Below are 14,481 nucleotides of genomic sequence, written 5' to 3' on the forward strand. Positions count from 1 at the left end.
GCCGAGCCCCATCTTTCCGCTTGGGGGGGGGGGGGCGGGTGTCATGGCGTCTAATTGCGAACCTCGCCGGCTCTCCGAAATCCCGCGCCGTCTGTGACGCCCCCGTCAAGAGCGCGCGCGCCTCCCCCCCCCCCCCCGCAGTTACTAAGGTGATGGCGGGCCGGGGGCTCCGAGCAGAGCCGGTGGGCGAGCATGGGGGCGGGGGGCGAGGCCGCGCGCCGGGCCCGCCCCCGGCCTCGCCCCGCCCAGGCCTAACTCCTGGCCGGCCCCGCCCCTGCGCCCTCCCGCGCACATGCGCCCTGGGGCCCCCGGCCGCGGTGGGAGGCCCCGGAACGGGCGCACTCCCCGCGCTGCACCTCGGCCTGCCCTCTTAGTTGGGTGCCGGGGAGACCCGCCGCGGTAAGAGCTGCCCCCGGGCACCTAGTGTAACTCCCCGAAACGGAGAAACTGAGGCCCGGCGGGGAGGGGAGGGCTCTGTCGGCGGGCCCCCCGGTGCGGCCCCCGGCCATCGCTGGGGAGAGAGCGGAGGCCCGGAGAACCGCAAGCTACTTTGTGTTACAGAGTTGGAGAAAAGCGGAGAAATGGCCCAAGTGGGAGGCCCCAGCCCCCCCGCTAGGAGGATGGGAGTTTAAAAGGCCCTGTTGTAGGAATGGGGGGGCGGGGGGTACTTCGGTTCGTTCAAACACCCTCGGAGAAAACACGTACTTCCTCCCTTACCGTTCCCGTTTTGTTGTTGTTTATTTTTAGAAATTTCCCCCCATGTTGTTGGGGTTTTTAGAAATTCCCATTTTGTTGGGTTTTTTAGAAATTACCCCCATTTTGTTGTTGTTTTTTCATTTCCCCCATTTTGTTGGGGGGTTTTAAGACATTCCCATTTTGTTGGGTTTTGTAGAAATTACCCCCATTTTGTTGTTATTGTTTTTTTAATTTCCCCCATTTTGTTGGGGGTTTTTTAGACATTCCCATTTTGTTGTTTTTTTTAGAAATTTCCCCCCATTTTTTTGTTTTTTTTTAAATTTCCCCCATTTTGTTGGGGGGGGTTTTTTAGAAATTCCCATTTTGTTGTTTTTTTTTTAGAAATTCCCCCCATTTTGTTCTTTTTTTTTTAGAAATTACCCCCATTTTGTTGGGGTTTTTTTTAGAAATTCCCATTTTGTTGGGTTTTTTTAGAAATTTCCCCCATTTTGTTGGGGTTTTTTTAGAAATTCCCCCCCATTTTGTTGGTTTTTTAAAAAAAAATTTCCCCCATTTTGTCGGGTTTTTTTTTTAGAAATTCCCATTTTGTTGTTGTTTTTTTTAAAGTAATTTCCAGCCTTAAGTACAGCCAAGATTTCACGCTGAGATGTGAAAGTCTTGGTGAAATCCCAGTTTAACGAACGAGCGCCTTACTTTTATTTGCTGCTTATTACCATCTCAGCCCCAAATCGAGAGAGACTACAACCTTCGGGGATTCATTGGACTGGCCCTCAAACTGCTTTTCTAGTCTTAGCTTTTGTATTGAGTATCTCAGTATAATTATCACAGAATTGACTCTCTAATTGAACCAACCTTTGCCCTTGGCTATTATGTCATCATTAAACCTGTGGCAAAATAAAGACTTTTCAGCTTTCCTGTCACTTTTGTTGCAGGTTATATCCTCAGACCTTGAAGTAGTTCAACCCTACTTTCCTTCCACATGTATTTTCATCATGGTGGATACTCAGTATGTCCTCTGCAGATGGAAAGAACGTTTATGGCCAGCAAAGGTGACAAGTTGTTACTGTTTTCATAATTTCAAAAATGAAAGATGACTTTTTGTTGACACTTAATGTCTCCATCCGGTGTTTAAAAGGGTGCTTACAATTCAGTTTAGCAAAATGATTGAGCTGTACAGTTTGCCTCCATGAAAACATTGGCATAAAGTTCTGATTGGTAAACTTGTCCCAAACAGCTTCAGGGCACCATTCCAAAATCTTGCATTTTGCATGCATTTTTAAGTGAACTGAGACAGTTGTGTGAAGGCTCGGTGAGTTAGGATTATAATTCATGAGAATACTGGCTATGGTATCTCCAGGACAGGAGATAGATTTTTCCCCCCCTTCTTGTTTTTTTTTTTTGTTTCACATGACCTTATCAAAATCTGTTTGATCTCAGAAATAGACTGATAACAGTTGGTGTTTTTTTTTTAACTTAGGTTTTGTCCCAAAGTGGAAATTCTGGAAGACAACATACTCAGAAAAGGAAAGCAACTTTTTTAGATGTTGAAATCCTGAGTCTAGATGAAAAGTTAAGTATTGCTTTTTTTCCAACAGGTGTAGGTTTTGTTTAAAATCAGATTTGGAAAAAAAAAAACCACAACAAAAAACCCCAAAGAATCTGATGTCCCTTTTGCTGAGAATCACTAAAGAAAATAGCTATGTTCTGCACAGAAGGCCATTTCTGTTATCTAGCGGACTAACATTGGAGAAATCAAATAAAAATTACCAATAGATAAAGCTTCCCTAAGAAAAATGGTCTCTTGTCAATTTTGAAAGCTGTATATTTTCACAAATCTATTTTGCTTGTCTAATCCTTTGAAAGGTTTGAATCTTATAAAATGAGAGTGCAGTTTGGAAATTTTAGCTTACAGGATAGTTTTGAATTGTTATCTGCCATTTTTGAACACCCATTAATGGAAAAATTTAATAATGATAGCTAAAATTTATATAGTGATTTAAAATTTATATAGCACTTTATATCTAATTTAAGAAATGAAAATATCCATATTGTATTGAAATGTGGAATTCATTTTATATTAGTATTCAAACAAGATTTTAGACTGACCTAATAATTCATAAGACTTCAATCACAAAAAATGAAGCCTTATTTTGTCTACAAACTTGAGAGCAAGGTAGAAAGCTGTATTTCTCCATCTTGGGGATCAAGTATTGTTTCTTATGCTATTTCTAATGTATCAGGCTAAACTAGGTTGCCTTTCCTATTCTGTAAGCTCCCTAGCTTTCGAGCTCATATTTTCACCGAGTAGAGAGGGAGATAATTTAGTACTGTTAGATTTCACACAACAGTTGTTTCACTTGCATTCTGATAAGAGAGTACTAGATATGGAGTCAGAACCTGAGTTCACATCCCAGTTGTATCTCTTGCTACCTGAGAGACTTTGGATATTATTGTTACCCTCTCTGGGACTGCCTGTCCTTCCTCATCTGTGAATAAACTATCTGTGAGTGTCCACACTCTTATTGTAAAGTGGCAAATCCCTGATGAGCTTCAGCCAATTTTCCATTTATAATTTTATTCCTATGGAACTCTTAATTGCTTCCTTCCCTCACCTCTGACCAGTTAATAACATTGAGTGGGATATACCTGTATTTTAATTTAAAAGGAGGGACCAACAACCCTTCTAGTTGCTCCTGTTTAGCTATAAACAGATGATTCCTTAGTTAGCATCCTTTTCAGAAAGGATGATAATATCACCAAACATTCTCCATAAGGAAGTTATAAATATGATTTACCTCAGATAAACCAGTTAGATTTTATTTGGCTCTGAGGTCAGTATAGCGTTTCCTTTGTTAAAATGTAGACCTGGAGTAAAGGACTTTCGAGCTCATTAATGCCACTTTTCTGGCATTTAAATTTAAAGGGGAGTGTGTGAGTTTTAATTTAAGGAAGAACACGTGTTTTCATTTTCTCTTATCTTTATACCCATACATATACACAAACACCTATACCAGTTATTATTTGAAAATGATCTCACAGTGATAGTGGGTAACATATGACTTCTTGTCTCGGCAGAATTAAAGTGAAGAAGACAGAAACCAAGATCCTGGAGAAGTCTCATATAGAAGAGATCGCTGCGAAATTTAGTAAGAGATTATATTAATATAAATGTGTAATTTTAATGAAATAAGAGATTACTACTTGAAAGAATTGTGAAAATGTGATGCTCCAAACAAGTTAGTCACAGCCTTAAATTTCCTGAGCTCCGAGAAGAGCCAGGAGGGTCCTTACTCTAGTCCTTGCTTCCCATGCTTTCTCCTAGAGCTCAGCTTTGACATTCTTCTAAGGAAGGAAGTTGTTAGTGTATCCAGTGTTCAACCTAGGATTTCTGGGGGTGCACATGGTTGTCCTATTATCTGTGTAGAGGCTTCCTCTTCTCAGCTTAGACTATAGAAATCTAGGACAGCTGCTTTGAACTGAATCTCTCCTGGTCACTGCTCTTCAGGCTGGAGAATCTTCCAGGGTTTTTAAATTATTTTCAAAAAAATTCCTAGTGAAAAAAAATAGCAACATTAAGATAATATTCATAATGAAATCATCTAAAATATTAACAGCATAGTTTCTGAATTTGTTAATGAAAAAATTTAACTCATTTACAAAAATAAAAAAAAATAATAATGGTAGTTTTCATCACCCCTCTGAACTGAAAATCAGACAAAAGAAAGAAATTAGGTTCTTAATGGAGAAACTGGATTTTATAGACATAGAATAATGAACTGGACATAAAAGGAAGGAAATACATGTTTTTCAAAATACCCATAGGACATTTGTAAAAATGGATCATGTGACTCCTGATCACAAATCTTGTAAGTTAATTTGGGCAAATAATTTTAAGCTATATTTATGGATCATAGAACACTTAAAAATGTATCAAAATGTATGGCAGAGTATATGTTGTATACTTGCTTAGTCACTAGCAATATTTATCAAATATTTGCAGAACATAGTATTAGTCACTGGGTAGTTAAAGAGAAAACAAAGTGTTCCCCTCCCCCCACCCTCATGAGGATTTAACAGTTTAGTGGGGTAGAAAGGTCATATACACTGAGTGAGAACATATACAATAGCAACATGCTTACACAGATGTATCCTGCTTTAAGCAAACCCAGGTATGAAATCAGAATTTGCACACAGACAAATAAGGGGTGATTATTCATTTTACCAAGGATGCTTTGCTTTGCCAGAATATTAAACACTGGGCTTCTTTAAAAAGGAAACTGCCTGGAAAATGGAATTGTTTACTAAGATTGTTTACATATTTTCCATGGCATAGATAAGATATACTTGTATTATGATAGATGGCTCTGAATGTCATTGCCCCCCAAGTATCATCTCTTAAGGGCTGTAGTGCCCAACATATTATTGGTAACTTGTATTTCTGGACAATTAAATATTAAAACTGGGGGGGGGTGTTTTGATTGATGTTTGAGTCATCTTAGCATAAATAGTACAGGGTCCAGGCTTAAAAAAAAAAGCGCTTCCAAGATTATTCTATTTTTTTTAATGTCTTTAAAAATAGTCTTGGAAAGGACAAAAATATTACTATCCACAAAATATTTTTTATCATTTTGCAAAAATATTGAGAATAAATTATCAGAATCCTTTTTAGTAGGCATTAAATATTTGAATAAATTTTATGGTTATCAGTTGTAATTTGAAGGTATTTTTATTTTTATCCGAGTCACGTTAGTAATTTTTTCATTAAAAAACAAGAATGGGGTATGTCAGCTCTCTAAACATTTGGTTTTATTTTTTTTTAATTACATTTAGTCTGTAGTTGAATTCACCAGTTTTTCTATTCTTGTCAACCATTACTGTATGCATATGAATATCATAAAAAATGTTTCTGTTTTCAGTAAAAATTACAATTTTGATTATTTCATATATTTTTAGCGACCCAGGTTGAAATAAATACTACACCTACCGAAGAACTGATTTACAGACGATCACTTAAAGTAGCACTGGATGCTTTGAGTCAGAAAGGAGATACCAGTCAAGTAAACTCTTTGGGCCAAAGTCTAAGTACTCCCATACTTCGCCAAGTGAAACAAACAATACCTGCACATGCTGTCTCTGAATCTGACTCGTCACCTTTTGTCTGTGAAGAAGTTGTAGCAGGGTCTGGGCCCTTTAAGAAAGCAAATGTACTACAGAGGCTGTCCAGTTCCCCCACTGAAGAAAATAAATGCAAAAAGGGTTTAAAGAGAGCTAATAGAATTTATGGAAATAAAACAGAACCCTGGGCTTCTCCAACGAGAAGTATTCTTGGTACTCAAAAACCGCAGCATCAGAATTGTGAGATTTCTAAGTTGAGGTCCAGAACTTGGAAAAACAGGAAACAAAAGAAAGATGATTCATCACAAAACTCGCAATTGAACCTTAAGAAGAAGCTCGAAGTAAAGAAGATTGGGGAAAAAGGCAGGAAGAGGCCACGGACCTCAAACAGGAATTCATCACCTTCTAAAGCCGGAGAAGACAATGGTAGTAATACTGAATTTGAAGAACTCAGGCTATCTTTGTCAAAGACAAGTAGTCCTATCCAAAAAGCACTGGACTTTTCTACCAGCCATTCCTTTGCAGAATCAGATTGTGAAAATGAACGTGGTAAAATGCCTTTACAGAAGTATTACAAAGTTTCAATTTCAGATGGCATTAAACGGTCATCCGCTTCTGGATGCCATTGTGTGGAGCCAGAAGGAGCAGGGCTGAGCCCCAGTGGATCAGACACTCCCCTGGGGGCCTCTAATTGCAGCTTACATTGCCCAAGCTATTTTGCAACTAAAACAAGACCTCTAAAGCTTCCAGATTTTAAGGAAGATGAAGGTAAAAACTTATTCCTGGGGAATTTTGACTTATGCGTCATTGCAAATAGTTCATAATGACTTTAGGGAGAAATGTACCTATGGGACACGTTGGGTGGGTAGCAGAATCTCTCAAATCTAATCCCAATTCTTAAGTGCTAATAGACATTCATTTTAAAAATTGGCACCATTCATTTTGGCCACTGAAAGTGGCCCAGAGCCCATCAGACTAGTGGTAAAAGTGGGTTAGAGTTAAGATTTTTAATTCTTTATTATGTCCTTCGTTCAGGGGAATATGTGACTTCTACTTTGTTGTATAGTATTTTCCCAATACTCTTTCTGGGGGAGGAGAAATAGAGGAAGGAGACATTGATATGATTTTAAAGGGGAAAATTATCAGTATGCTGATTGTGATTAGATGTTATAGAGAAAAATCATTATATTGCATTTATCTTATTTTGAATTGTTCCTTTTTCTTGCCACTGGTGAATATGACTTTTTTTTTTCATCAACTAAGCATAACAGACCTGAGGAGTGATTTCCCTCTTCTTAAAAGGTGATTATTTTTGAATAATAGATTTTAAAACCTTGAACAGGTATGGGTTAGATGCTGTGATACTTTGTTTAGTTTATTAAGCATCCTTGCTTAATAAGCAGTCTTAATCATGATAATATCTGACTTTATAGTTAAGTGCTTCAGGAAGGAAAAAAAATCACATTTTATAATTTTTACCTTTGTTGAACTATTTATAGATACACTAAAATAGGCCTCATTTTTCTCATTTGTGAAATGAAGGGGTTAGACTAGGTGAACTAATTATGCTTCTTTCCTGCTCATATCTTGAACCAAGATTTCCCAAACCAGACTGTACTATAGACCTATAAAGATAGTTAAATTTTCTATTATGGGTTGTTCTTCCATAATGAGAGAACACAATACAGTAGGAGTAGAGAAGGGAAATGGAAGTCATAGAATCTAAATTTAAATCTTGACTCTCCCACTCGATCTGGGTGACTTTGGGCAAGTCCCCTTCTTCTTGTCCTTCTGGGCTGCCAGTTTCTTCTCTTTAAAAACAATGGGGTGGAACTAGATTACTATTCCTTCCAGCTCCTATGATTAGGGGAGAGATGACCAGAGGAGTACATTCAGGCCAATAGGATAGAGATTTTTAAGAAGGAGAGATTTTTCATAGTAACTTTTGGACTGGAAAACCTAGATACTGGCATTTGGGAAATGTTGATCCAGGTCATTGGTGTCAACATCAAATAGAAATGGGAACCATAAGTAATCCTGCAAGCTGCATACTAAGTTTATTTTTTTTAAAGTAGTTATCTATGTGTTATTGTATTTTTATTTATTTTAAATAGTTACATTTTAATCTGATTGGGGCAGTACTCAAGGCCTTGTGTTTGATACCTCTGATCTAGGTAATCCCCTTCCAGATTGGAAGGCTTCTTTCTATTTTCATTCATAACACCATTTTCTGAAGAACAGAACCACAATATCATGACCTTACCATTAAATATTGCTATGTAGGTAAGCCCTTTGGAACTTGGTATATCACATAGGGAACCATGAGATCATAGATTTAAAGCTACAAGGAACCTCATAGATCCTCTAAACCTATTTCTAAGATTATATAGGAAAAAAAATGAAGCTTAGGGCAACTATGACTTACCCAAGGTCACACAAGTAGAAAGTATTATAGAATTTTCTTTTTACTGCAGCAAAAAAATACCAGAGATAATATGTAGATAAAGCACACTTAGACCAGTCGTTTTCTCTTAAATAATTACAGGTATATCCTACCTGAAGGTCCTGCATTGATTCCTGGAAAATAGGACTTTAAGTGAAACAAACTCAGGGGACAATTAATAGGGTTTATAGCATAGTGATATTTTCCTAAATGGTCAAAAGTCAAACTAGACATCTGAGACTAGTTGGGCCATTTGGACTGGGCATATTTGAATACAATAAATAGATCTGAGGACAGGAGACCTGAAATACAAAGTGATCAGAGGCACCCATGAGATTTATGGCTAACAGCCAACAGAATTAGGTGGGGAGGAGAGACAGAATCAAGGATAAGAAACAACTAACACCATCTTGGAAAAGAAATTTCTCTTTCTCCCTAGAAATTACCTCATCTCTATTTAAAGATTAACTGGGATGAAAATTGTCAGATGAGTTTAGACATTGTTTTGGGCAGTCTTCCTTTTGAGAAAATCTGTTTCCCACATCTGGTAAAGACTTCTTAGTCTCCCCAGAGGAAAGAACAATGGAGAAAAAGGTGTAGCGTATTCAAGTGAAAAGATCACTGACCCTGGAGCCAGGGGACTTGGTTTAAAATCTAACACTTACCTGTTACCTCTTTGGGCCTCAGTTTCTTCAGTGATAAAATGAGGTATTTGGACTTAATGATCTTTGAGGTCCCTTCCATATCACTGTCTGTAGTCCTTTGAAAAATCCTGAGCCCCCAAGTCTTGTGTTCAAGGGAAGGGGTAATTGATTAGAGCTCCAGCCTAAGGCCTTCAGCACCCCGATTCCCCTCTCCCCCTGCTTGAGGCTCGGAGTGACCAGAGACTGAATTTGGGGCTTTGGAACTGCTATGAAGTTTTAAAACCCTCAAGACTTTTTTTTATTTCTTGTTTCTGAACATCTCTGTTATGCTTCACAATCCAGATGAAGAACAAAGGCTAAAATTGTGTCCTCAGACTGAGCTAGATTTCTCTTGAGGAATTAGCTGATGACAGGAGTACTCAAAAGTCAGGGTCTTAGACCTAGAGTTAGGGGGCATGGTGTGGGAGCTTGCTGGTAAGAGTAGGCCTCAGTTAGAAAGTATACCTGGGAAATAATACTGGCAAAAGCATTTTGTGTAAGTAGATTATTAACAACTATTGAAGCTTTATTAAGAATAGAGCATGCTGGACTTAGGAAATTCAAGTTCTACCTCAGACACCAGCTGACCACAGTCAAAGTCATCTGAGCACTCCCAGCCTCAATTTCCTCAATTGCCTTTTAGCATTTTTGAGTTGGATGTCTTGTAGAGAGATCAAATCCAGAAGGGAGCTCATTTTCTCTTCCCCCAAATCTGCCCCACTTCTGAGCTTCTGGATTCCTGCTGAAGACATGAGCATCCTTCCAGTGACCGGGTTCCCCACCTCTGGGTCATCCTCAACTCCTTACTCTCATTCATCTCACCTAACAAGGAAGTAGCTGAATCTTATCATGTCTTTCTTCATAAGACCTTGTACACATGCCCTTCTTTCCAGTCATGTGACCCCCACCCTGATGGAAAAACCTCACCTCTGTCTTGGATTAGTACAGGAGCCTCCTTTTGATTTCACAGGTCTAGAGAATTCTTATTAGTATTTAAGCATTGGCCTAGAGTTGGTGTGGAATAAATATTTGTTGATTCATAATAACCCAGTCCTTTCTTACCTTTCCAGGCTGCTTAGCCCATTATTCCTCTGCCTCGATGCTCCACCTCCTGTCTCTGTGGTGTGCACTAGCAGCCCCCTCTGCCTTGATTGCCATCCTTCCTCACTTCCACCTCCTCCTGCCTTGGCTTCCTTCAGAACTTAGCTCAGATGCTATCTCCAGGATGACTCTCCTCTGTTCCCCCAGCTGCTAGTGGGTTCCCCTTCAAGGATACCTTCTCTTTGATGTGTATGTGTCTGGGGTGTGTGTGTGTGTACATAGATATGATATAGCTATGTCTATGTGTACATGTCCCCCCTCATGAGAGGAGAGGCTCCTTCTCTTCTATCATGGCTTCACATTTTAGCACAGTTCCTGGGGCATCATAGCTGCCTAATATAGGTTTCTTCATTAAGTGATTGAGGTCAGGAGCCTGGCAACACCTCTCTTGCCTCCTTGGCCTCTGATGTGCTGACAGGGAAATCCTGGGCAATTGTCCAAAACTGTCCATGGGAAGGGATTTTCCTAATTGGGCATTTCTCCCTTAATCAATGAAGCAGATGTCTAATGGGCTAGTTCTAGAGCCTCAGAGAAAGTGAGACCTTGTCCTGGAAGAGAAAAGATAGTGGACTTGTAATGGTAAAAGTAAAACCTAAAATTCTGAGAGACAGAGGTGGAGGAGGAGTGGGTCAGTGGGAGGGGACAAATACTGATGAAGCCCTTCCTTTGTGCTGAGCCCTCTGCTTTTACAAAAATCAAGTCATTGAATTCTCACTGCCACCCTGGGAAGTAAAAGTAAGGGAACTGAGTCAGACAAAGATGAAGTAATTTTCCCAGGTCTCATAGCTACTAAGTGTCTGAGACTAGATTTGAACCTGGGTCTTTTGCGGGTCCAGGTCCAGTCTTGTTCTGTTTCACCATCTTAGCTGCCAGTAGATGGGAGATGGAGGGTCCTTTATATGAGGAATGACTAGAAGAGCACTTTTGTAGAATGCATGGAATGAAACAGTAATGTATAAGACCTGAAAGGTAGGACAGAATCAGGTTATGAGGAGCTTATAATATCATGAAGGCTGTAGGGAAGCACTGGAGTTTGAGTATGTGTGCAGATGAGGGGAGGGGACTTGTGTCTTATGGTTTTCTGGAGAGTGGGAGTGAACTTTAGGCAGGGAGATCTACGCTAGTAAGGAAGCGATGATGGCCTAACCTGGAGTGGGGAAAGGAAGCATGTAGAAAGAGAAAAGACATTTGACAACTGACTTTTTAAATAAGTGGGGTGATTGAGTTGGAAGAGTTGAAAATAGCATCACAGCTATGAACTCAGGTGACTGAAAAGGATGGCGGTGCCTTTGAGTGCAATGAGAAGCGTATGGAAAAGAGGGGTGGGTTTGAGGGAAAATATCAGTTCCATTTTGGAAGGGAGGGAGTCTTCTCTTAATTCAGTACATTTCCACAGTGTTGTGCTTCTGATATGGTAGTGGAGACCCTTTTCTTTTTTTCTTTTCTTTTTCTTTTCTTTTTACAAGATAAATGGGGTTAAGTGGCTTGCTCAAGGCCACACAGCTAGGTAATTATTAAGTGTCTGAGGCCGGATTTGAACTTAGGTCCTCCTGACTCCAGGGTCAGTGCTCTATTCACTATGCCACCTAGCTGCCCCAACTGCGCCACCTAGCCACCCCTACCATTTTCTTTTTTATGGACAATTATGGGTCAGTAAATATTTTCTTAGGTAGCACAGTGTCAGACCTGGAATCAGGAAGACTCGTCTTCCTGAGTACAAATCTGGCCTCAGACACTTACTAGCTGGATGACCCTGGGCAAGTCACTTTACTCTCTTTGTCCTAGTTTCCTCTTCTGTAAAATGAGCTGGAAGAAAATGGCAAACCACCCTAGTATCTATGCCAAGAAAACCCCAAATTGAGTCATAAAGAGTTGGACACACTGAAACAATTCAACAACAACTGATCTTCAAAATATGTCCATTAGGATGGCAAAATAAAATTGTAATATAAATTTATTTGTAGAGCTTCAGTCTTCTGAACAGTCATTGGAGGCTAGTGCTGTTAATACTACTGTGGAAGAAGAGGAGGAAGATGAAGAACTTCCAAGTATACTTTCACACTCTGGTAAGAAATAATTTAGATCAATTGAAAGTGAGAGCAGGAGAATATTAAAGTGGGTTGGATGATGGCATAAAACTATTTCTAATGCCTTAAACTAAAGGCAGGTTCCTATTAATTGTTAATTTGTTCCCTTAGCATCATCCAGGAACTCCAAAAGATCTTAAAAGGTTATCTAGTCACTAAATTTCATACAGATGTACACTTAGGTTTTCATCTCCTACTAACTGCTAGTTGTATTTCTTTAATTTTAAGAGCCTCTAAAGAAGACATTACCAAAAAAAAAAAAGACATTACAGTCTAACACTGGGTAGTCCATTCAGCCCTCCGTCTTAGGATTTTTATTCCTTATGTTGAACTTAAGTCCGTTATGTTCCAGCTTATACCCAAAAGAAATCTATCTTCAGTATGAGAAAAAAACAGCTAAAAGAAGCCAGACACCCAGAGAGATGAACCCATCAATCTAAGAGGGAATTGACCAGTTGAGGATATAAACCAGGTCACCAAACACAAGAAGCAAACAGAACCAAATTCTCTGAACTATTAATTGGTAGTTCCTTGGATTTGTTTACTAACAATAGTTCAATAATTAATTTTATACTTAATTTTTAAATTTAAATTATTAGTTTCATTTTTTTATAGCACCTTTATTTCTGAACATATCCCTCTTTTTTTCCACACAGTGAACCATCCTTCTAATAAAGAATTCTAAAAGAGAGGGAGATAAAAGCAATGCAGCAAAGCTAGTCATCCTCTCACCTGAGCAGGACATATATTATAGTACTTTACCTCCATAGTGTCCCTCCTACTTCTACAAAAGGAGGGAGGTACATTTCTTTATCTCTTCCCTGGAGCAAACTTATTCATTTTCATTACATCATGCTCAGTGTAATTTTTTTTTTCCATTTACATTGTAGTTTTGCCTAGTAAAATTTTAAATGACCTGGAGGAATACTATATGACTTGACCACTTTAACTTAAAGTTAAAAAAAAATTTTTTAATCATACTCTTGTCCATTTGCACTTGTGCTAATATCTGATCATTTTTCTTGTATTTCTTTCTGTTTCAGAGCCATGTTCCATAGAAGCTGGAATGTTAGTCTGGTGTAAACATCAAAAATATCCATATTGGCCAGCAGTGGTAAGAATAACTATATCTTTTGAATCATAAAGTAAAAAATAATAAAATTCATTAATTTGGGCTCCATTCTTCTGAAAATTGACCTGGCTTGTGCAAAAGTTTATAGTATCTCTTTTGATGATTTTATGAACAAATTGTAAATAGGATTACAAGGAGGCATTTAACCGGGGAAGTTTAATCCGAGATTCTTTGTTTGTATATATTAAAGCATGCTTAGCAGAATTTTACTTACCTTGGAAAAACTTGAGCAAAACTGAACCTTATTTTATAATATATGTAATTTCAACTGAATTTTCGCCCACTTGATCCCATTTAGTTTTTATATGATAGAAGTTAACGTGCTCATTAATTAATTCATCATCGATCCTAGTTGAATTAAGTATAAAATTAGTATCTTTTACTATATGTTTGAACTTCTTCCATTTATCCCTTTTTTCCTCCAACCTTCAGTTGTTTTGGAACTCCCAATGATTTTAACTATGTCTTCAAATGGTTTTAAAATTTTGAAGAGTTGGTTTCAAACTTTTCTTTCTCTTCTAATTTTTAATCATTCTTTGGAATAATTAAAGGAACCCTGTAGTAAAAATAATTGTGGGATCAGAATTTTAGTCCTGCTGTTTTGTTGCACTCTGGGTTTCAACTTTACCAAAAAAGGCTATGGTTTGGTAAAATATTTCAATTAAAGAATTAGGCTTTTTGCCTAGTTCTAGGCTGAGCAATTAATTAACCGACTCCCTATGATCCTTTTTCCTGATACAATACTACTCTTTTCCTAGAGTGTGCCAGCCCACATCTTGGTCAATGAACCCTACTCACTCAACTTTGTATACCTTCATTTATTCACCCCCCCTTTTTTTTTCTTTTTGTGTTTCTCCTCTATTTGTATCACTCTACTTTTGTTTTTTGTTTTTGTTTGTTTTTTTTGTCTTCTCAAAAACACGGAGTTTAGCCCTGCTCAGTTCAAGAAGCTCACAGCATAAAACTCTGTCTCTGATGAAGGTTGCTTACCTTGCTGCTTTAAAAATATAGCAGTACCTTGTTTAAGCAAGAACTCACAGAGTACTAGGTTAATTCTTCAAAAATAATAAAAATTTATTCCCTAGGAAATTTAGCTTTGGGAGGTATCAAGAAAAAAATGCTTTCCCTTGAGACTTTACTTCTCTGTAACCAAAAGGGCTAAGGGAAAATAGAAAAGCTAATAAAATAGATTATTAAGATTATAACTGATTAATGTGGCATGAA

The 14,481-nt window shown here is 38.4% G+C and overlaps 1 protein-coding gene across 3 annotated transcripts in view; it reads left to right on the forward strand.

The window, feature by feature from the left end:
• Positions 1-236: 236 nt before the first annotated feature.
• Positions 237-14,481, forward strand: part of PWWP3A (PWWP domain containing 3A, DNA repair factor) — a 29,521-nt gene continuing 15,276 nt past the window's right edge. For 2 of the 3 annotated variants that reach the window (XR_012472094.1, XM_074204561.1), the window contains exons 1-7: positions 238-399; positions 1,629-1,745; positions 2,174-2,265; positions 3,772-3,842; positions 5,650-6,579; positions 12,003-12,104; positions 13,169-13,239. Coding sequence is in view for 2 of the 3 variants with exons in the window: in XM_074204561.1 (XP_074060662.1) it covers positions 1,689-1,745; positions 2,174-2,265; positions 3,772-3,842; positions 5,650-6,579; positions 12,003-12,104; positions 13,169-13,239 (1,323 nt within the window). In the remaining variant the exon portion in view is untranslated. Of the gene's footprint in view, positions 400-1,628; positions 1,746-2,173; positions 2,266-3,771; positions 3,843-5,649; positions 6,580-12,002; positions 12,105-13,168; positions 13,240-14,481 lie in introns of all 3 variants that reach the window. The other variant, XM_074204562.1, reaches the window with a different exon arrangement.

This window comes from Macrotis lagotis, chromosome X (genome assembly GCF_037893015.1).
Source record: "Macrotis lagotis isolate mMagLag1 chromosome X, bilby.v1.9.chrom.fasta, whole genome shotgun sequence".
NCBI classification, from domain to species: Eukaryota; Metazoa; Chordata; class Mammalia; order Peramelemorphia; family Peramelidae; genus Macrotis; species Macrotis lagotis.